The following is a 24,485-nucleotide window of genomic DNA, read 5'->3' on the forward strand; positions in this document are numbered from 1 at the left end:
ACACTCAGTAATTATGTTCTCCCAGCACCTCCCAATAAACATCTGATGACATCAAGGGCTGCTCGTTTTAAGACTTGAGGATATGCCAGAGATTCTTGGAATCTGCTGGCAGCCCTCTGTCTAAGAAAACTGGCAGGCTGAATATACATATTTATTTATTTTTATCCTTTGTGAATTTACTGACTAATTACCTCAAATTTACTGAAGCCTCTTGGACCTCCTGTAATCCTTTGTCCCACAGCCCCTAATTCCAAGGGAGTCACCATTCCAGTTTCAGAACCATTGAGTTGGAGCATTAAACTGGAGGATATTCATGAAGCCAGAACTGAAGAAGGGCAGATGCCCTGGGGGCTTTTAGAGCTAAAGATGTTTATAGAGATGGGGGGTGGGTGAGAAGGGATTTATGACAAGGTTGAGAATCTGGGGGCTTGGCTTTTTACTTAATTAATTCATTTTCAAGATCTGGCTGTCACTGGCAAGGCCAGCATTTATTCCCCATTTCTAGTAATTGACAGTCAATGCTGTCAGTTTAGCACAGGGGTGGATAGGTGGATGGAATTCGATGTGACTTAGACTAAAGGCAGCAGAGTTCAGATGGATCCATTTATGGATGGTAGCACATGGGATCAGAGTCAAGATTGCATTGGAATATTCAAGTCCAGAGGTATCAAAGGCTCAGGTGAAAGTTTCAGCATCAGATCAGCTGAAGCAAGGGCCTTTGCAGTCAAAGTAGGCAACATTTAATCTTAGTGAAGGGATATGTGGTTGGAATTTCATTTTGGAACCGAGTATGATAACAGACTGCAAAAAGTCTTGTTCACCTCAGACAGCTGCCAGGGAGATGGATGAAATTAGTGTCTAGGGAAAGAGACTGTGGCATAGATTGAACACAATGTCTTTGGTCTTTCCAATATTTTGATGGAGGTTATTTCTGTTCATTGGCAAACAGTCTGACAATTTAGGAACACCACAGTAACATTCACTTCAGGTGGTAAGGAATCATGTGTAATAGCTTTCCAACTCATTTCTTTATTATGAATTTAATATGTATTCAGCAGTGGTAACCTTATTCCTAGCAGATAAAAGTCCTCGTTAAAAATTTGGACGTGCAGCAAGCTTCTTTCAGCCATTAATAAAGGAGCAAAATATGATCATTTAGGCTACACTTGGAATAGTGTGTGTAGTGGACGCCACACTACGGGAAAGGTGAATAACCTAGAGAGGGTACAGAAAAAGTTCACAAGAGTGTTGCCTGGATTGGAGGGCCTGAGTTCTAAGGAGAGATTGGATAGGCAGGGTCTGTTTTTCCCTGGTACAACAGAGGCTGAGCGGTGACATGATTGAGGCATGAACTTATGAGAGGTCTGGAAAGAGTGGATAACAAGAGTCCTTTCCCCCGCAGATGCTGCTCGACCCACGAGCAGATTGTCTGTTGCTTGTGTTTCCCATGGTAGGAGTGTGTAAAGCTATAAAGCATAGGTTTAAGGTGAGAGGGGGGAGGTTTAAAGGGGATCTGAAGGGTAAATTTTTCACCCAAAGAGTAGTTGGTGTCTGGAATGAGCTGCCAGAGAAAGTGGTGGAGGCAGGAACAGTAACAACATTTAATAGGCATCTGGACAGGTACTTGACTGAGCAAGGCATAGAGGGATATGGAATTAATAGAGGCAAATGGGATTAATATGGATAGCTATGATAGTTGCAGAGATGTGGTGGGCCAAGGGGCCTGTTTCTATTTTGTACATCTCTGCCTGGAAATTTGATCATGTGCAGGGGTGCAAGTAACTTAAGCTTCCTCAGTACTGACTCCCTTTCTCCTACAACCACATGGCACTATTTAGTTCCATTTTATGCAATTGAAAATGTACTTATCACAAAATGAAACATGTTAATGACCATTTCCAGGTTGTTTAATGTCATTCTGGAAATTTAAACAGACACATTTCAAGGTGTGAGTTACCATAAAGCATTTAATGCAGTTCCCTTCTGGAGCAAAGCTTTGGTCTCTGGTCTCCCCCAAATGGTGCTGATATCATCACTTACCGATCTCCTTCAGGCTGTTAGCCCAGGAGAATAAAATCAGTAATACCTTGCCACACTGTCAACTTCCATCAATACAATTCCACAAACAAAATATACCATTTGTAATTCCACAATAAGAATCACTTAGCAGCATTGAACGAAATCAGGGAATGTCTCAGCTGAGGGAAAGGCCATTGAACACATTGGATCGGTGCCAATACTTGTCCATGTGAGCCAATGGCTAAGCTCACTCTCCTACTTGATCTCTATTTAAAGTACTGATGGTTCCTGCTCTTTCTGAATGACTGTCGGTGCCATAATTGCAGTCATATTGTTTGCTTTAAGCAGTAAATAGACTTCGGCAGTAACTTAAATCCCTGTCTACAATGGTGCTGTAATATCTTTTTGTAAATGACAAGAAAAACCCTGCTATGAGAATTTATCTTCACCTATACTTTTAACAACTACTTGAAGGACCTGGACAGCTCTACTGGGTGGTGTAGAAAGTTCATAAATAGGGATGAAATTTTTTTTTAAATATATGAATGCATAAATAGTTCAAACGCAAGTGGACTGCCCTTTGGTTTCTGTTGCAGCCATTTTACTGGGTATCCATATGTACTTGTGGAGTTATCTGCTAGTGTATCTCCTGACTCCATCAACACACACAAAATGCTGGAGGAACTCAGCAGGTCAGGCAGCATCCATGGAAGGAACTAAACAGTCGACCTCCATGAATGCTGACTGACCTGCTAAGTTCCTCCAGCATTTTGTGTGTGTTGCTCCAGATTCCAGCATCTGCAGAATCTCTTGTGTCTCCTGACTCCATGATGCCCACATTCTCCTGATTAGACCCCTCACCCTACTCTCTGTAAACCTGAAACCATCCAAAATTCTTCCACCCTTGTCTTAATTCACAAACCAATTCTCCATTGCTCGCTGACCTGGTTAACTAATGCCTTGATCTTAAAGTTCACATTCCTCTTTTTAAGTCCCTTCATGATGTCATGCCTCCCGATCTCTGCAGCCTCTTCCAGTCCCCTTACTCTCTGAGATAACTATGCTCCTCCAATTCTGGACATCACAAACTTAACATTCCATTATTGGATGCAATGTCTTCAGTTTCCAAATCTGGAATCTCCTCCCAGACCCCTTCTCTTCCCTATCCTGACTTCAGCAATGGAACTGAATTCAGGACATGGAGTACAATGTACAACATTTTCTAAATACATAGTTAGTTTAACACAAGCTGCAGACATTTCTACTACAATGAATTATGGCACAGTTATGCTATTATTATATAATTGCTGTCTATATAGACTTCAAAAAGAAGCTTATCCCGCCTAGCTGCTGATATAGGGTATACTGGCAGAGGCCAGGGAGTAAGTCACTCACCCCTTGATTTCCAAAACAGGCATAAAAGTTCTGATACTTAAGGACCTAGATAGCTGGGTGGTGTGGGCAGTTCATAAAGAGTGGATAAGAGCATAAAAAATAAACACACACATATTTCAAATGCAAAGTGGACCACCCTTCAGTTTCAGCTGCAGCTAGTATTTTACTTGTATCTATGTGTGCTTGTGGAGTCACCTGCTATTACCTCCTGCTATTGTACTACACTATTCCTAGCTCCACTAAGTTCTAATAAAGAAATGCTTTAAAATGGTGACATTCTTGAACATGCTGCTGACTTTTCATTAAGGCTCTACATATGGTCATCAGAATTATTGGTACTGATTCTGTTTCTCAACAGCATAAAGGATTAAAACCGAATTGACCTTCCTTAACTGGGCTAATTGGGTTAGACAACTTCAGCTGCTCTGTAGTCAGCCATTATAATTCCTAGAACCAGTGGTGATGATCAACACACTTCCTGTGCATTGATATCAGTGTGTACATAAATAACTCATCACATATTGCGTGACCATAATGACAACTGAATGAAATCAGCTTTCTCTGAATAAATCAACTGGATTATGGAGATTGCTGGAGACACTTCAAAGCAGCTGTTGTGTGATACTACTATCGTCCGGTTAGGGGAACTTACTGTGGACACATGGACACAATCTATGAACACTACCTCGTTATTCCTCTTTTGCACTATTTATTTATTTTTGTAACTTAGAGTAATTTTTAAGTCTTGCACTGTACTGCTGCCACGAAACAACAAATTTCACGACATGTCAGTGATAATAAACCTGATTCTGAATAGCCCTTTCCAAAAACAACCTTGTACAATTTAGTTTTGAACCTGATTGCTGGATTGCTAACATTTTTCATCTCTCCCATTCCTTTGCCTTTTCATCAGGCTCCTGCTGCCTTCTCTATTCAGACTTTATCTATCTATCTATCTGTCTGTCTGTCTGTCTGTCTGTCTGTCTGTCTGTCTGTCTGTCTGTCTGTCTGTCTGTCTGTCTGTCTGTCTGTCTATCTATCTAACATTTCTATCCTTTACTTGACTGAGAAGATTATTTCTCAGTGAGAGAGTCCTTCTGCCCCTCCTGCCACCCACTATTTCTGATTCTATAGATTTGCTTATCTCAAGATTTTTCTGTTCTGGTGAAGGGTAGTGCTTAAAAGAGCAACTGTTCTCCTGTCATGAATGCGTACTGACTGACTGTGGGTTTTCCAGCTTCCTTCTGTTTTTGCTTCAGATTTCTGACAATTGCTGCATTTTGCTTTGTAGCTGAATGCCTGTTGTGCATGGTGAATGGTGCCACCAGGGCAGAGATCAGCCTGTGATGCAGCCACCTATCAGATGCAGAGTGAGCATTTGCAAGGCTGCTGTGCTGTTAATTTTCTTTTATATATTGTAGTGGAAAATCTTCTTAGGCTGGGCAAGATTACATGCATATGTCACTAACTGCACCCTTGCATGATAATTTCTATTTCATTAAAACACACCTTACCAGGCAAAAGCAAAATATCAGGTAGCTTTGTTGCTTTGAATATAAAAGGATGATTATACTTCATTAAGATAGACAGGGTGGGGAGACTCAATGTAAAATACAAATAGTTCTTAGATGGTCAAAGCAAGCCTAAGATGTTTTTGGTGCTGCAAAGCAAGTGAAAGTATCATTGAATTAATGTTATTTATTTAAATATATTTACCACATTTGAATAAAACTGAGGCATAATTTGCTCAAGGTTTTCTTTCAGGAAAATAACATTGCCTATATATTTGGCAGGTACAATTATGATGCTGAACTTTTCTCTCTCTAACTTAAAGTAACAGAAGGTTTTCCCAGGAGGTGGAGCGGCAGATTACAAACATATTTTTGATTTATGTGGGCATTGAGAACAAAAGAAAATAAACCCAGTCGACACATTTTCAATTTCTTTTAGGGTTGCCAACTGATATTTCATTAGCTGAGGGCAGATTTTCTGTTGCCATGGTGTGATTCTTCGGAATGGATCCAGTCACAGTGTGACAGATAACAATATCAACTTCCATCTATACAGGATCATAACATTACCCCTGCAGCAGTAAAAGGATTAACCTGGGGCTTTTTCATGCAGCTCAAGACAGGCATTTCCAGAAAGTTGAGAAATGTATTGCAAGTTTGCACCCTTGAGTTCATAAATAAGATTAAATATTTGGATGGAACGATTTCACGTGGGATCTGGAATTCTCATCAGTTGAACCTGAATTCTCTGTAAATAGTGATCATTTGCAATCAGAAGGCCTGAACCAAAGTCACCAGCGGCATTAACTGAGGCTATGACCTTGAATGTTATTTTCGTTCATCTTTAATATTTCCTTGGGCGGCGTAGTGACGCAGTAGACTATGATACTGCCTCACAAATCTAGTGACCCGGGTCTGATCCTGACTCAGGTGCTGGCTGTTGGGAGGAAATCAGAGCATCCTGGGAAAACCCATGTGGTCACAGGGAGAACATGCAAACTCCATGCACTTCACCCTGTGAACATGTGGTGCTCTGGTCTCCTCCCACATCCAGAAGACATGATGGCTGGTAGGTTGATTGGCTTCTGTAAAATATCCTGAATGTGGGTGGGTGGCAGGAGAATGATGGGAGAGGGTGAGGGGATAGGTTACAGGGAAATGACTGGGGGAATGGGACTGATGGAATTGTTCTGACAGCCAGCATAAATTCAATGGACCAAATGGCCTCCTTCTATCCTTCTAAGCTTTACATCTCTGCAAGTGTTTGACACAGTTAACAAGACCAAGATATTGGTGTTTCCCCAAGAATTAATTCTTTGATTCACTTCTCTTCCTGATAGATATAATGTCCCTTGTTAACATTATATGGATATGTGGCCACTCACTCACTGCTGTCAGAGCACCTGAAGGACATCTAGACCTGGCTAAGACTTTACTCTTCCTAAACCTTTGGGCACTTGGGATTGTGGGGAAGGGGGGTGGGGATTACCTAAAATGGGAGAATTCAATGAGGTTCCAAGACGGGAAATGAGGTGCGGTTTCCAAGACACAAAATCTACACCACCTCCATCCAGGGACCCAAACAGTTCTTTCAGGTTAGCTAGAGATTCACCTGCACCTCCCTTAATAACATCTACTGCATTCAGCGCTCTAAGTCTACAGTGGCCTCCTCTACATTGGTGAGACCAAACGCAGGCTATGTGACTGTTTCGCAGAACACCTGCGCTTTGTCTGTAACTGTGATCTGCATCTCCCCGTTGCCAGTCACTTCAACTCCCCCTCCCACACTATCAATGATATGACAGTCCTCGGCCTCCTCCACTGCCAGGAGAATTTCAAGCGCAAACTGGAGGAACAGCACCTCATTTTTCCATCTTGGAACCTTGCAGCCTAATGGCATGAATATTGAATTCTCCCACTTTAGGTAATCCCCACCCCCTTCTCCACAACCCCACCCCGACACACCACACTTCTTCTCTTCCTCCCTTTCCTAGCCTTCTTTTTTCTACCTTTTTTTCCTTTCTCTCCTTACCTTTGACCCATCCCCCTGTGAATCTGCTCTCCCCTCCTCCCCCGCACCTGCCTATCACTATCTCTTACCTGCATTAACCTTTCACCCCGCCTCCCCTCTTTTGTCCACCTATAACTGCTTTGCTTTTCTCTCCTATATATCGGGCTTCCCCTTTTCCTATCTTCAGTCCTGAAGAAGGGTCCTGACCCGAAATGTTGACCGCCTACTTTTCTCCACAGATGCTGCCTGGCCTGCTGAGTTCCTCCAGCCTCATCGTGTTTTTCCTCTGGATTCCAGCATTACTTTGTTCCTCTAGCCTATGTACTTTCTTAGGCATCTGAGAACATTCGGCTTGTCCATGAGGATTCTCTCGAACTTCAACAGATGCCTATAGAAAGTATCCTGACGGGATGTAATTCAGCATGGTATGGCAACTGCTCTGCACCAAATTTGGAAGAAAATCTAGTAATGATATCCACAAACTATCATAAAAATGTGTCTAGTTCATTAATGAGGAGGAAATCTGCCACTGTTACATAGGCTGGTCTATGAGTTATTCCAGACCCACCCCAAGTGGCTGATTCTTAAACTGTACTCTGAAATGTCCTTATAAGCCATTCAGTTGTAGGTGGGTTATTAGGCCATTTCAAAGCTAATTAGGAATGGGCAAAAAACGGCAGTAACACCCAGATCCCAAAAAAAGGCGTTTAAAAACCCTTTAACTGCAGAACGAGTTAAGAGGAAGAGGTGAGTCTGAGACCATCAGATTATACAGATAAATTCTACTTAACAATTGCAAGTCTTACAAAAATTAACACAAAGGAAATGAGCAACTTCCCAGGACTTCCTGAGACTTGTGGTTGTTCATATTCAATGACATTATATCATTCTAAAAGTTGACTGATTGAACTCTGCAGGGAGAGGAAGCTTAATTGTGGTAGTTAGCACAGGATGGACTGATGTACATACAAACAAAAGGTCACCGAACACTATTTTATCAACTGGTGGCTGTGCTAACATAAAACACAAGATTGGGATTGAGCCTTATGATATGTAGTACAGTATATTTACTCACCATGGCTATAATATTAAAAAATGTTTTTTTATTTATTCACTCATTCATAGAACATAGAAAAGTACAGCGCAGGAACAGGCCCTTCAACCCACAATGTTGTGCTGAATTAATTAAATTAGTAATCAAATGCCCAACTAAATTAATCCTTCCTGCCTACACAACGTCCATATCCCTCCATTTCCTGCACATTCATGTGCCTATCTAAGAGCCTCTTGAATGCCCCTATCATATTTTCCTCCACCATCACCCCAAGCAGTGCATTCCAGGCACCCACCACTCTCAGTGTAAAAAACTTGCCCTGCACATCACCTTTGAACTTACCCCCTCTCACCTTAAATGCATGCCCTCTGGTATTAGACATTTCAACCCTGGGAAAAAGATACCGGCAGTCTACTAATTCATTGACAAGGTGTGGGAGTTATTGGTGGGACTGATATTTACTGCCCCCCTGATGCTAGACCATTCCAAAGGGCAGCTAAGGGACGCCATTCTGGTGCAGCTGGCATTACACGTAGGCCAGAGCAGGTAAGGACGGATTTCCACCTCTCCAGGACAGAAGTAAACCCATTTGGATTTTTAGACAATCTCATAATTTCATGGACCTATTACTAATCTTAGTCTTTTGTTTGAGATATATTTAATTACTTGAATTTAAATTCTCTGTTGCTCTGATGGGATTTGAACTCATGTCTCCAGGTCAACCAGTCCAGGTGCCCTCACAGTTTCAGGTGTAGATTGGAGCAAAAAACAATGGAGAGGCCCTCAGCTGCTTCTGCCCAAGTTGGCAGAACTCTTCCTCTTTGCTTTCCAAATTGCTACTAGTCATCTCAACTTGAAAAGCAAGCTCAAAACCTTCCTACATTGCATTATTAATCCATACCTATCTCCAAGTATGGCTCAATGGCTATTTTTCCTCAGTTAAGACCGTTAAAACATGTCTTGCATTCAAAGCACTTGGCTCAGAAAGGATTTTGTGATTGTAAGGACTTTTGAAAATATTACTATTCAATATTGGAAATTTGAGCAATTAGTCTACAATGAGTTCCAGTTGATGAGGCACTTAATTCTGCAAGGGTCACAGAGAATGCATCCAGATTTCAGATGAATGCTTAATTCATCCCAGAACACTAAACAATTATTAGAACTCTTCTAGATCACAAAAACAGCTTCAAAGATAAAAGAACAATCCCATGCACTCAGCAGTTTGTTATAGGAAGGCGTTCGCTCAGTACGCTATTCAAACAGCTGATCTATATTGGACTTCAACCAAATTTGTTTAAAGAGACACTTCAAATTCCCCACAGTTTCATGTTGTCAGAAGCTTTCTGACAAGAGCTCTAATTAAAACATCTGAAATCCAGGTGTCTCTTTCCATACCCCAGATCTTTGCTAAATTATCTACATAAAACATGAACCCTTAAGAGTGTCTGTTCTGCTCATCTGACAAGAACACTTAATTAATTCTGGGGGAGCAAATGGAAATTGTATTGCTCAATGCATACACAATTCTTTCACCTGATAAACAAATACAACATTTAAAAGCAACAAACTCAGCAGGTCAAGCAGCATTTGTGGTGGTGGGGGGGGGAGGAATTGTTGATGTTTCGGGTCAACAATTCCTTTCCCCCAACAGATGTTGCTCGACCTGCGGAGTTCTTCCAGCAGATTGTTTGTTGCTTCAGATTCCGGCATCTGCAGTCTCTTGCGTCTCCACTTAGAGACATTCTGGAATTAATTTGAAGGATGACTAAACATACCAATCATTTTCCACCAATAAGTTGTAACAGACATATCTAATGTGTGAAGTTTGATTTGTAAATGTTATTGACCTTTAGAATAGTGATTATCATTGTCTGATATTGAGGAAAACCACTGCTGTCCAGTGAGAAGGAGCTCTTTTCATTGGCTGGAGGACACAGATTTAAAGAAATGGCAAAAGATCCATTGGGAAAATGAGACAGTTCATTCATTTTAAACACAGCTGCTTGATTTCACTCAGAATCCACTGCTGACAGGGTGGTGGAATTAGATCCAACAGCATCTACATTAGGAATTGAATATGTATTTGAAGAGGCATTGGAGAAAAAGTAGGAGAGTGAAGGTTTTTCAAACGATCAGCACAATGGGCTGAACGGATATGGAATTCAGTGAGAGCGGAATCTGCATTGTAATGTGGCAAACACCGATGTGTGTGATAGCATGCATGTGAGAAAGTGGAAATGTATATAAAAGCAGAATAAGAATACGATAGAGAGGCAATGGAATTGGTGTGAATGAAAGTGAATATTGTATAGGGAAAGAGTAATGACAGAGACAAAAAGTGTGGATTCAATGGAAATAGTAACCGGAGAGAAAAACATACGAGCCATAGAATATTAAAATTAAATTAGATACATTTTAATGTCCCTTCTGTATGTCCATCTGTTTCTCTAATTTGCTTCCAATTAAGATCCAATTTATTGTCACCTGTGATGAAAGAATACTGAAAAGCTTTAATCGAATGGCTGCTCTGGATTTGCACCAATTATATTTAACACTGATCTTTCTCAAGTTGAAATTTTTCCTAACGATAAGAGTTTTTTGTGAAACTCTGCATCAGGGTTGTATTCAGTAAATTGGGGTAAATAAGCATCTCACTACCCATCATAACCTCGCCAACACAATAGTCTGAAGTTGGCCATGTGCTTCAGAACCCATGCACTCAACCTCCAGCAAGGCAACTTCAACTTTGGTAAGGTTTGGAAAATCAAAGGAAGTCACAATCACACATACAGTGATGATCCGATATAGAAGGTCCTTGGTTTGACCTTCCAGGTACGTTATAGGCACCGTTGATGCACAACTCCACAGACCATACGAGATGTGGACATTTGATGCATAAATGGAAAATGAAAACTTCTCTCATGCACGGCATTGGGAACAGATAAAGTTCATAATGACTCACTGGCCAAGCCATAAACAGGAAGGAGTCATTATACTGATATGCACTGCTATCCAGGCCCAATTATCCGCTTTAACATCTAAGTGTAAAATTATAGTTGTTGCAATACAGTCCTGCCAATGTAAGACCATAACTTGGTAAATGCACGGGAGTAAAATATCATTCTGTGTCACTTAAGCCAATCGGAATAAATTTCGGAAGAAGAAAACAATGCACTGCCTCTATTTTTTTTTGCACTTTTAGCACAAACCTTTTAGTGAAGGATTCCTAACCCTGTGGTCTTCACATGGACAGTAGTAGGTCTGGCAACTTCCAACATTACACTTCGCTGAAATTCTGGTGACAACCTGTGGAAATGTGTAGACACGAAGGCACTGGGAAAAAACTGGTCTTGCTTCTGTCTGTTTACCAGTGATAACCAATACAAGAGAAAGACATCTAGTATCATTCTTTTCCAGGTTAGTCAAAAATTGATATTAAGTGGCTTGCATCTTTAAATAAGGTGTCCAACATTAGTTTGAGGACTCCTTTGTTAAACTGGGCAGAATGGAACACAGCTGGTACTAGGGTTGCTCTATTGTATTACCTGCTGTGGAATGTATCCAATGAGGATAAGCAGCAGACACCAAGAAGTGTGAATAAATTTAAACAGACATTGACTCGGAGTTGGAGTGCACCTTCCAGCTCCACAAGGCTCCTTAGAGTCTCAACAATCCTGCAATCAGTGCCTTTCCCATGGTTCTTTCTCATGCATTCCCACATCACATGCCATGGAAACAGCATGTGATACTTTCTGTTAAACCATAAAGCACTTCTAATTTAGTCACAACATGATGCTTCACAGGCAAATTAAGGAAGAAACTGCTCCAGTGTCTTCATTGTCAGTATGCACCATGCATACAGAAGTCAAACAGCTTGCACATGAAAAATTACACTTCTTGTGCATTAGCATTAGTGGTTAAAGCTGACTTGCATCCTGGGGGTTGTGCACTGGCTTACTGTGGCCATCACTTGGAGAAAGATCATTAGGGGGATTAAGGACCCTAACCTACCTTTGAAGTACATGAGTGCTGTCAAACATTGGAAGGGCAGAGAGATCTTGAGCATTGCAGCACATTTATGTATACAATTATTGTTTACCTGATGTATTGTGAGGCTTCTCATTTCATAAATATTCTGACACGGGCAATCCAATGCAAAAGAACGTCCAAACATATAGCCTACTGAGTCATGACTTACAGTTCACCCAAAGAAAAGATACTTGTGATCAAAGTTGTACCAGATCCGGAACATCCAGGCACTTTCTGCCTCTGTAGTGTTCACCTCTTGCCTGCCTTCAGCACTCTGGGGAGATAAAAAAATACACATTCTTTTCTGAGAAAGGGCTATTTCAGGTCTGTTTTTCAATAATGTGATCTCAAAAAGAGGAATAGAGATGATATACTGTATGACTGCATAGTCTTGCAGTGACTAAGCTTTTCCATTAGCATGTAAATTGCAACATCCAGAGCGGTCCTGTGTTCTCAGCTGTGAAACCAGAGGAAACGAACCCTACAGAAAATCAGCAAATGTTACAAAAGGACAAGAAAAACATTATATGCTATAGGAACAGCATCCTGTTATTTTCAGCACAAATGTAAAATACTGTGGCACAAAGAGAATCTAGAGTTCGTGGCCCTGGCTTTAAAGGGTGGGGGTGGGAGGGGGGAGGGGAAGGAACTGGGATGTGGAATAAGCTTTCAACTAATATTCCCAGTGTACCACCTGATCGTGGCCAGATCCATAACACAATCAACAAGAAAGAATGCGAACTATGGCCACACCCAGCTCTTTCCAGTGACCTAAGGAAGTGAGAAGGGTGGGGATATTCAAACAGATGCTAATGATGGAAAGCCCAGACAAGAAAGGCATCAGATTTAGGGCTCCCCCGTTACAGTGTTCCGCTAATGATGTCATCAAGGCAAAGCTTTTACTTTTAAATTTGACCCTCACAGCTTTTATTGAAACAGATTAGTCGGGGTTTTATCCAGGTGTTTGTTCTGAAGGGATCAATTCTTTCTCGGTTCCATTAATGCTGGTTGAAATCTGGTACATTAAGTATCCTTGGCTGAGTATTCTTTATTTGAGAGACCTGGTGTTGAAGGCTGTGGGAGATTACAGATACACCAATTGCATAATCTCAATGCCAAGATACTAGAAGAGATAATAACCTGCAGTAGAAACTTTAGTTGATTTGTCCCCATTCTATCCCAGCAGCGTAGAAGCACATCACAGCACCTTCAATGTTTCTCCAGTCAACTAATTCTGTTAGGTCTGTACGTTAAGCTATTAGAGAAGCCTGGTTAACATGATAAGCTGTGTACATACTCAGCTGCAAATGGGGTAAAAAGAGTTTCCCTCGGGAGGAAATAGGGATTGGGATGGAAATGCAGGATTGAGATAAATTGCTTCTGATGCAGACACGGAACAACTTTGCGTTGTCTGATATTTAACACAATTTATTAAAAGAGCAGAGGAGGTGGAGAGCTAGCAATTGATGGCAGATAACAATGGGGCATCGTTATACAAACAAAGGCACATTGCACGAGGCAGCTAAGACAAATAGTGAATGTTTAAAATATACAATCAATTTTTGAAGAGTTTCTTTTATGTCCTGTTATTATATCTTCGCTGCAATTGCACAGTGTTGTAAAGATTGTTAAGGCAAATACGACAAGTATTAATGTGGCATAGGGTTGAGAAGCAAAGCATGATGGTCAGTTAAATCAAAACCAGTGCAAACTTCAAAGAGTGCATTGGAACAGAATTATGTTTTAAAATTGCAGGACATTAGGAAGCTAATTTAGACTGGGTTATGTTGGAAGATGAGAGAAAACCTGGGAAAGAACAAATACACCAAATCTACCAAGAAGGTAAAACAAGGAAAAGTACAAGAAACAAGTAAATTAAGGGCAGAACATTGATTAAAAGATAGAGAGAACAAAAGAAGGGTTGAAGGATTCAAAGGGCCATGTCACTGAAACAAACAAGATTTGTGACAATGCTACTCAATTAGTGTAAGATGCCCTTTTCATCAGATTCCCACAGCAGAGAAGGAAAAGCTCAATTTGCAAAAGAAGAAACAGGACTAGTAATGAATAAAACATAAAATGTATTTTTGGAACAACCTAGGGTAAGGTAACTCAGGAGTTGGCATACAAGATCAAAGTAAAGAAGCAGATCAGGTATGGGGTCAGAGAGAGGGAGATTGAGAGAGAAAGGAAGCGTGACCAGAAGGAAGAGAACATGCAGTCAACAAGACCCAGCTGGCACATTGCAATATGTGCTGAGGGATGCACTGAAGCTCAGTGCAGCCACTGCAAAGGTTTTATGGGGAAAGACCACAATCTGCTGTCCTGTTACCAGTGGATACTGAGGGGCTGGGCCCTGTGTAATAGCCTTTCAAACAGTTCATGGGTGTGTTACATAAAAAGGAAGTTTAAATGTCATTGATATATTGTAATAGAATGTATGATTTGACAGTACAGATAATGTAGAGAAAGATGTAAGCTGATTGTATTGCATTTCCTCTGAAGTTCTGAGGGATGGACCCACCATTGTCTTTAAGTATTGCTTCTTTGGACTGAATGCAAATTGTGTAATAAATCTACGGCGTTTATAATAGTAAGCATAGTTATTTGTTGCAGTCATGAGCAAGATCCTTGAATTGGTTTAAACTATAATTTAAAATTAAAATAGACTATGTATTGGCAAATCTCACAGTATTTTACACTGTGCAAGTTGGAGAACTGCTCTCTGAAGACCCTTGGGTGGCCATGCTCTCTTGTTGAGATCTATTTCTTCACTCCTCATCCTCCTGTTCCAGCAGCTTGTCCCACTCTATGTGCCCTTGGCTCATTCTCCCAGGGGACAGGTCGACTAATGCTCCCATGTCTGGGAAAAACCCGGTTTGTACAAAAGACTTAAGTGATGTAAATTTGCCACTTAGAGAATCATTAAACATAGAGTCATGGAGCAATACAGCATGGATACAGGCCCTTCGGCCCAATGAGTCCATGCAGACCATGTTGTCTACCTAGCTAGTCCCAATTTCCTGCATTTGGCCCATATTCCTGCAACCCCCACCCCTGTGTGTACCTATCCAAGTGCTTCTTAAATGAAATGATTGTACCTGTCTCAACCACTTCCTCTGGCAGTTCATTCCATATCTTCACCACCCTCTGCATGGAAAAAGTTGCCCCTCCAGTTTTTTAAAACACTTAGAACACTTAAAACAATTTTAAAAACTTCTGTAAGGTCGCCCCTCATTCTCCTATGTTCCAAGGAATAAAGATCTAGCCTGGCCAACCTCTCCCTATAACTCAGGCCCTCTAGTCCTGGAAACATCCTCATAAATCTTTTCTGCACTCTTTCCAGTTTAACCACATCTTTCCTATAACGGGGTGACCAAATGCAGCCTCACCAACGACTTATACAACTGCAACATAATGTCCCAACTCCTGTACTCAATGCCTTGCCTGATGAAGGCCAGCGTGCGAAACGCTTTTTTCACCACCTGTCTACCTGTGACGCCACTTTCAACACACTATGCACTTGTACTATGTTTTATTACACTCCCTAGTGCCCTACCATTCATAGTAGTAAGTCCTGCTCTGGTTTGACTTTCCAAAATGCATCACCTCACACTTATCTGTATTGAAATCCATTTGCCACTCCTCGGCCCACTTCCCTAACTGATCAAGATCCCCCTGTAATCTACGATAACCTTCTTCACTATCAACAACACCTCCTGATTTCGTATCATCTGCAAACTTGCTGATTAAGCCTTGTGCATTCACATCCAAATTATTTATACAAAAGACAAATAACAAAGGTCCCGACACCAACCCCTGCGGCACACCATTAGTCACCGGTCTCGTTCTGAGAAACAACCTTCAACCACCACCCTCTGGTTCCTACCTCAGAGCCAATTTTGAATCCACTTAACTCTCTCCCTGGATTCCATGGGACCTAACCTTCCAGACCAGCCTGCCATGCAGGACCTTACTGAAGGCCTTGCTAAAGTCCAAATAGACAACATCCACTGTCCTACCCTCATCTACTCTTTTGGTTACCTCTTTAAGGAACTCTAAAGATTCGTCAAACAAGACTTCCCAAACACAAGGCCATGCTGACTCCTCCTAATCACACTCTATCTAAATGCTGGTAGATCCTGTCCCTCAGAATTTCCTCCAGTAACTTCACCACTACTGACGTTAGGCTGATCCAGCCTGTAGTTCCCTGGCTTGTCCTTGCTACCCTTCTTAAACAACAGAACAACATTAGCCACCTTCCAGTCTTTGGGAACTTCACCAGTGGCTAATGATGAAGCAAACATCTTCACAAGGGCCTCCGCAATTTCTTCTCTAGTCTCTCAAAGTCTGAGAATGTACTTGGTCAGGCCCTGGGGACTTATCCACCTTAATGAGCTGTAACACTGCAAATACCTCCTCCCTGGTAATATGAATGTTTTCCAAAACACCTCCACTTGTTTCCCTTATCTCTTGAGCAACTATGATTTTCTCCTTAGTTAACACCGAGGAGAAATATTCATTAAAAATCCCACCCATCTCCTGCAGCTTGAGACATAGGCACCTTGCTGATCTCAAAGGGGACCTACTCTCTCCCAAGCCACTCTTTTATTCTTAATATATCTATAGAACCTCTTGGGGTTTTCCTTCATCTCACCTGCCAGAACCATCTCATACCCTCTCTTTGCCCTCCTGATTTCCCACTTAAGTGTATTCTTAATCTTTTTACAATCATCAAGGGATTCACTCATCCCTGACCTCCTAAACCCAGTGTACACTTCTTTCTTTTTCTTGACCAGAGCCTCAATCTTTCTCATCAGCCAGGGTTCCCTAAACTTGCCAGGTTTACCCTTCACCCGAACAGGAATATGCCGCCCCCCGACTCTTGATATCTCACTCTTAAAAGCCTCCCACTTGCCATTTGTTCCTTTCCCTTTAAACAGGCTCTCCTAATCGACCTTTGCTAGATCCTGCCTAATTCCTTCAAAATTAGCCCTGCTCCATTTAGGACTCTAACCTGTGGACCTGTCCTATCCTTTTCCATCACTATCTTAAACTAATAGAATTATGGTCGCTAAAGCCAAAGTGCTCCCTGATTGTCCGTTACTTGCCCTGCCTCGTTCCCCAAGAGGAGGTCCAGTATTGCACCCTCCTGAGTAGGTCCCTATATATATTGACACAGGAAACCTTCCTGGACACATTTCCCAAATTCACCCCATCCAGGCCCTTAGCACTCTGTGTGGCCCAGTCAATATCAGGGAAATTAAAATCTCCCACTAATACGTCCCTGTTATTCTTACAACTATGAGCAATTTCTCTGCACATCTGCTCCTTGGGTTAAGGATGTGCGTTAAGGATGTTGCATATACAAATATGTATAATATGTACTTAAAGATCTCTCCTTGGAAAGAAGTCACATTTAAATCCCTGCTCCCATCTCTTTAGAGAGGCTATCAGTTTATGGACACATGCAGATGGGCAGCATAAATTCCCTGGAACTGGAACACTCATATTGTGTAGCGTCCCTTTGGTATCAGCCATCATAGCAGAGTGCCTCGAGTTTGAAAGTTGTTTCATGTCCCATTCTGTAGCTTTCAGTGGCAATAACCAGATAGCTCTCCAGACCAGAGTGGTGCTGAGGGAATGCTACACTACTGAATGAACTGTTAAACCAGGGCCCTGTCTTTCCTCTCAGGTGAGCGTAAAGGATGCTATAGGGACACTTGGAAGAAGGAAAGCTATGTCCACGTTTGTGGGCAGCACTTTTGCCTCAATTAACGTCACAAAGTAATAAATTATCTGGTCCCAAGGCTGTGCAGGAATTTAACTGTTTTGGAAGGAATGGTTAAATACAGTTAGTGTTTAATGATGATTATGTTGGCCCAAGCCTCTGTTCCTCTGCACTACCCCAACACCACCCAGTCCCTGGTGTGGTCACACTACTATTTATGGAAGCTTGCTACACACAAATTGGATAACCCTAACAATATATTAGAAAAGTGACTGCAATTCTAAAAGTACTTAATTGGCCACAAAATACTTTGGGATGTCCTGGGGTCAAGGAAGTCTCCGTAGAAATGGAAGTCTTTATAAAATAAGTAAGAGCGCAAGAATTTATTATAGAAAGAAACAGGAGTTCCCTCTCCCTGTGGTTGGGTAAGTGCTTGGCTCCCATACAGAGTCTCGCCTTGCCCTGCATGGTGAAACTAGGAACCTGACAAGTGGGAAGCTGCCAGCAAAGACTGTGGCAGAATGCATTGCAGCCAACCTGCTGTGTCAAAGCTCATTTATCATCTCCTTCTGTGAATCAGACTAAAGTAAAACAAAACCCAGCTGCAGCTATCTGTATATTTGCCAGATACATGCTAACTATTGGACAGAATTTTTTTTTCAATACATGCAACAAACCTGGTAGAAGCTATGGTGCCTAGCTTCTTTATCCAGGGCCCTTTTTAATAAACTGCTTCACAAAATGAAAAATTCTTAATTGACAAAATTGCATTTCTCAAGTGACAATCTGAGGACACTTTGCTCATGCACTGACGTGATTAAAAATTTATGAATCATCACCCACCTCTTGGTATTAACTAAATGACACATTACTGGCTATTAATGCTGCATGATTTCAGAACCTCTGCAGATGTATTGCTTAGAAGTTAGTGGCGAGGAATTGAACACCACACATCAGTCAGGTAGATAACTCCCAAAGTGGATGTTTTAAGGAACAACTCTTAAGAATGTTCCATATAAGAACATAAAAAAATTGGAGCAGGAATAGGCCACTCCACTCTTCAAATCTGCCCCACCATTCAATATGATTATGGCTGATCTCGCTGCCTCGGTGAAGCAGCCAACATAATCAAAGACTCACCCACCCCAGACATTCTCCCTTCTCCATCGGGCAGAAGATACAAAAGCTTGAAAACATGCACCACCAGGCTCATGGACAGCTTCTATCCCACTGACATAAGACTCTTGAATAGACCTCTTGTACATTGAAGATGAACTCTTGACCTCATAATCTACCTCGTCATGGCCCTTGCACCTTATTGTCTACCTGCACTGCACTTTCTCTACAGCTGTAACACTATATTCTGCATTCTGTTATTGCGTTTCCCTTGTACTACCTCAAAATACTTATGTTTTTGAAATGATTTGTATAGATGGCTAGCAAAACTAAGATTTTCACTGCATCTTGGTACATGTGACAATAATAAACCAATACACAATACCTGGCCTCAAATCTTCTTTTGTGCTTTCAAATTGCTGATATTTCAAAATATGTATCTACCCTCATTAAATACCCTCATTGATCCAGCTTCCACACACATGCAGGGGAGAGAATTCCAGAGATTCACCACCAACTGCAAGAAGTTAGTTGCATCCCTGTTTTAAATGACCATTCTTGAATCTTGTAAGCGTGGCCCTTTTGAGATTCTCCCACTTGTGGAAACATATCGACATTTCATCGTGTTCCCTGTGGATATTATGTTTCAATAACACCACCCCTCATTCTTCTAAACTCCAAAGAATATAGATCTAATTTCTTCAGTGGCTTCTAATGTCTTTGACTGTTTTCTTCAGCCACTTTTTATTACTGAATTTCAGAATTACAATAATCCCAATAGGACTTTGTGCCATTTATCTGGAATAGTACCATGTAATAGATTTTCCACTAAAACACTCAGGTATGAACACCTCCCTCCCCCACAGCTCTTTGGGTAATGGAAACTTGTAGAGTCATAGAAATTTACAATACTCAAGGAGGCCATTCAACTCACTTTGTCAATTCTGGCTGCAGAAGAATGAGAGGAGATTGCATTGAAACTTACAAAATTGTTAAAGGAATTGACTGGCTGGATGCATTTCGACCTTAAACTTAACTCTGTTTTTCTTTCCACAGACACTGCCTGATCTGCTGAGTGTTTCCAGCATTTTCTGTTTTTAGTACAACTGAGCAAGGATGACCTTTGCGTTCAAGTTAATGGTTTCTAGGAGGAATGGGAAAAAAGTTGAGGCCAAGAAACAAAAATTCCTCCTGCTCCCTCTGCAATTTGAAACTTCATTTCCCAGTACTGATGAAAGGTCATCTCTGAAACATTAATACTGCTTACCTCTCCACAGATGCTGCCTGACCTGCTAAGTATTTCGAGTACTCTCTTTTATATTTCCAGCAACTGCACTATTTTGCTTTTATCTTATTTACTACCTTACTAACAACAAAAAGGAGGAAGCTGTGGTCTGGAATCAGACAGATGTTTCAGGATGGCCAGTGACAGGAGTAGGGAGGAGAGGAGTTTCCAAACTCATGCCTCTACATTAATTCAAACCTCCTAGATTTTTTCATAATATTTTCTGATAATAGGCTAAGCATCTTAATGATACGTTCAAGGAACCAAACAGGACATATGGGAATCAGACAACACTTAACTGACCATTACTAAAATGGTGATAGCAAGAAGGATGTAAGACAGCATAACCAGAAACCAAGATAAAAGCAATTAGATAACTTAGTTGGATAGTAATATGGAGAATTTGATATGCTGAATGAATTCTTTACATTGCTCTTTGGAAGTTACAACGATGTTCATTTTGACATTACGACTGGGTTCATTAGATCAATCTCCATGGCACTCCAAAATGAATAGTTATTGGGAAGCAGAGGACCTTATCCATGTGAGCTAATGCAGCCTATATCAGGCATCCCTGATATACCTAATTTAATGCTGTAAACTTCTATCATTCCATGGGAGAGTGAAGAAATTAGTGAGACTCTGAGTAATATTTTTAGAAATTCCATCATTTGTCTGTGAAAAAATGGAATGTTTTAATATTCAAAAAAGAATATGCAGAAACTCAACCCATGAAATATATCCAAATTCACCTGGAAAATGAAGTACAGCAGGGGATTTTGGAGGTTTACAAAGGAATCAGTAAAAGTGGTCACTTGACCCGCAGGTTCAATCAGCTCCTGAACCACAGTGAGACTCTAATCTAAAGTTCCTTCTGTCCTCCTGTATTGATTATTATTCTTCCCTCTCAATTATTTATTGTTTTTTTTAAAAAACCATGCTACAAATTTTACCTCATAACTGTTCATGGAGAAGCACCTTCATCGTCTAATTCTGTTTTGTGTAAGAAAGATGTATTAATTTTCTGCTTCGTTCTTCCAGAGAATTGTTGGAAATTTGCTGGTTCATAAAGAAAATCTTTCCTGGTTTACCTACTTCACAACTTTGAAAATATCCATTAGATTCCCCCTTGCTTTAATCTTCAATGCCTCTTTTTATAAACCTAACAACTTGATCTTTTTCTTAAAACCCATACTGTGTATCTGGAAGCATAGCTTTCGTTATCCCTTCACGTTATCAGTTACTATTTGGAACAGAATTTATGACATTTCTCCAATGTACCTTGTTTTTTACTTCTGCAGCTCACAGAGGTCAACAGGATGTCAACACTGACATAGCTGTAGAAAACCTTCAAGGAGCAAACTAAATTAATGGAAGGTGGTCAGGGAGTATTGCATTCAATTCTGGTCACTTCATTACAGGAAGGATGTGGAGGCTTAGGAGAGGGTACAGAGGAGGTTCATCAGAATGCTGCCTGGATTAGAGGGCATGTGCCATAAGGAGAGGCTGGACAAACTTGGGTTGTTTTCTCTTGAGCAGCGGAGGCTGAGGGGAGACCCGATAGAAGTTTATATGAATATGAGAGGCATAGATATAAGAGACTGGTGGTATCTTTTCCCAGGGTCGAAATGTCTAATACTAGGCACGGTAGTGTAACACTATTACAGCGCTAGCGACCTGGGTTCAATTCCGGCCACTGTCTGTAAGGAGTTTGTACATTCTCCCCATGTCTGTGGTGGGTTTCCTCCGGGTGCTCTGGTTTCCTCCCACATTCCAAAGAAATATGAGTTAGGAAGTTAAGGGCATGCTATGTTGGCGCCAGAAGCGTGGCAACACTTGCAGGCTGCCCCCAGCACACTCTACGCAAAAGATATATTTCACTGTGTGTTTCGATGTACATGTGACTATTAAAGATATCTTATCTTACTAGAGGGCATGCATTTAAGGTGAGAGGGAGTAAGTTGAAGGAAGATATGTGGGGCAAGTTTTTTTTTACACAGAGAGTGGTGGGTGCCTGGAATGCACTGCCAGGGGTGGTGGTGAAGGCAGATACAATAGAGGCATTTAAGAAGCTCTTAGATAGGCACATGAATGTGCAGACAGTGGAGGGATATGGACATTGTGTAGGCAGAAGGGATCAGTTTAGTTAGGCGTTTAATTACTAGTTTAATTAGTTTGTCACAATATCGTGGGCTGACGGGCCTGATCCTGTGCTGTACTGTTCTATGTCCTAAGTTCTATGATAAAAACTATGAATGTGGGCTGAATTGTAGTCACAGCCTGTTAGCAGGTCTGTAGAGAACCACAGATTAACTGGAGAGTACGTGCCAGTGCAGGCACGGTAGTGTAGTGGTTAGTTTGACACTAGTACAATGCCAGCGACCCGGGTCCAATTCCAGCCAATGTCTGTAAGGAGTATGTACGTTCTCCCCGCGTCTGTGTGGGTTTCCTCCAGATGCTCTGGTTTCCTCTCACATTCCAAAGATGTACGGGTTAGGAAGTTGTGGGCATGCTATGTTGGCACCGGAAGTGTGGTGACACTTGCGGGCTGCCCCCAGAACGTTCTATGCAAAGATGCATTTCACTGTATGGTTTGATGTATGTGACTAATAAAGATATCTTATCTAATCAGTGTGTTCCAGATCTCTGAGCCTGCACATAGCAGCACAGAAATGTAGAACACTGAGTCCAGGACTGTTTCATTACATACTAAGTTGAGGGATCAAACTTTGATAATTAATACAGAGCACAGAACAGGTACTTCAGCTCACTGAGTATTGTGTTGACCATGATGCAACCATTTACATTATGGAGACACAAGAGGCTGCAGACGCTGGAATCTGGAGCAACTCACAAAAAGCTGGAGGAACTCAATGGGTCAGAGAGCATCTATGGAGGAAATGGACAGTCGATATTTGTGGTCGAGACCCTTCAGTTCATCAGACCCGAAATGTCGATTATCCACTTCCCTTCATAGATGCTGTCTATTACACATCTGGAGAATAGTATGAACCCATTAGGCAAATGACCTATTTCCTTATTCAAAGTTCTTTTACTTCTGTCATAAACATATGATTTATTTTATACTTACTCATAGGATGTGGGTATTACGAGATTCTGAGTATTTTTTGGTAACATTTTCACCTCTGAAGACAGAATTCATAGATTGGGACATAGAATATAGAAGTTAGAAGGTTATGTTGCAACTTTACAAAGCACTAGTTAGAATGCACTTTGGAGTATCGTGTGCTGGTCTGGTTCCCACATGATAGGAAAGATGTGATTGCATTGGAGAGAGTGCAGACGAGATTCACCAGAATGTTGCCTGGATTTGGAGGACTTTAGTTACAGGGAGAGACAGGATAGACTGGGTTTGTTTCCCTGGAGTGAAGGAGGCTGAGGGGTGACCTGATAGAGGAATATAAAATTATAAGAAGCACAGACAGGGTAAAGAGTCAGAATCCTTTTCCTATGGTAGGGTTATCAAAAACAAGAGGGCATAGGTTTAAGGTGAGAAGAAGGAGTTTTAAAGGGGATCTGAGAGGAACTTCTTTTTTTATGCAGAGAGTAGTTGACATCTGAAACTCACTGCCAGAAAAGGTTGTGGAATCAGACACAATTACTACATTTCAGAGGCATTTAGACAGGCATTTAAATAGGCAAAGCATAGAAGGATACAGATTTAGTGTGGGCAAATGGGATTAGTGTAAATGGGCAAAAGGGTTGGCATGGATGTGATGGGCTGAATGGCCTGTTTCTGTGTTGTACAGTTCCATGACATCAACACTGGAGAATGGGCAGAAAGCTTTAACATGAATCACATCTACTTGCATAGGCATGAAAACAGTCATTGTTTTTTAATTTCCAACATTTCTCAACTTGCTCAGCAGGTTGTCAACATCAATATGTCTGTTGTTCCATTGTTGTTTTGTTATGTCAGAGAAAATAGCTTCATGGAAAAGGAGAGAAAGAAAGCATGAGAAGGCTCTTGTTCCCCTGAATCAATCACTTGTAAGGTCACCAAGTTTATCACACCAAATCTGATATGAGTGGGGGTGTTTAAACATTCTCACAATAAAAACACAGTTAAAGAAATTAACATTAATATTTAAAGAATTCCTAACAAAGGAAGGTAAAGAAAGAGTTTCAAAAACTGAGAATTGTAAACCTGAGGAGTGAAGCAGAGGAGATTTTTATAAAGTAATATCAGCTATGTAGAGTTCATTGAGAGACATAAATGGAGCGATTATAGGTGATGAAGCTTCAAAAAGTATCCTTGGGGAAGTTGGTGTCTGTTCCAAATACATGCACTTGGATGAATCTGAAATTCA

The 24,485-nt window shown here is 41.1% G+C and overlaps 1 protein-coding gene across 1 annotated transcript in view; it reads right to left on the bottom strand.

Moving 5' to 3' along the window:
* The window catches only part of LOC127572097 (sodium/hydrogen exchanger 9-like), a 363,415-nt gene that overhangs the window by 36,910 nt on the left and 302,020 nt on the right, over positions 1-24,485 (bottom strand). The window contains exon 14 of the mRNA XM_052018976.1: positions 12,214-12,296. Coding sequence (XP_051874936.1) covers positions 12,214-12,296 — 83 coding nt within the window. The remainder of the gene's footprint in view (positions 1-12,213; positions 12,297-24,485) is intronic.

This window comes from Pristis pectinata, chromosome 6 (assembly GCF_009764475.1).
Source record: "Pristis pectinata isolate sPriPec2 chromosome 6, sPriPec2.1.pri, whole genome shotgun sequence".
Lineage (NCBI taxonomy): Eukaryota > Metazoa > Chordata > Chondrichthyes > Rhinopristiformes > Pristidae > Pristis > Pristis pectinata.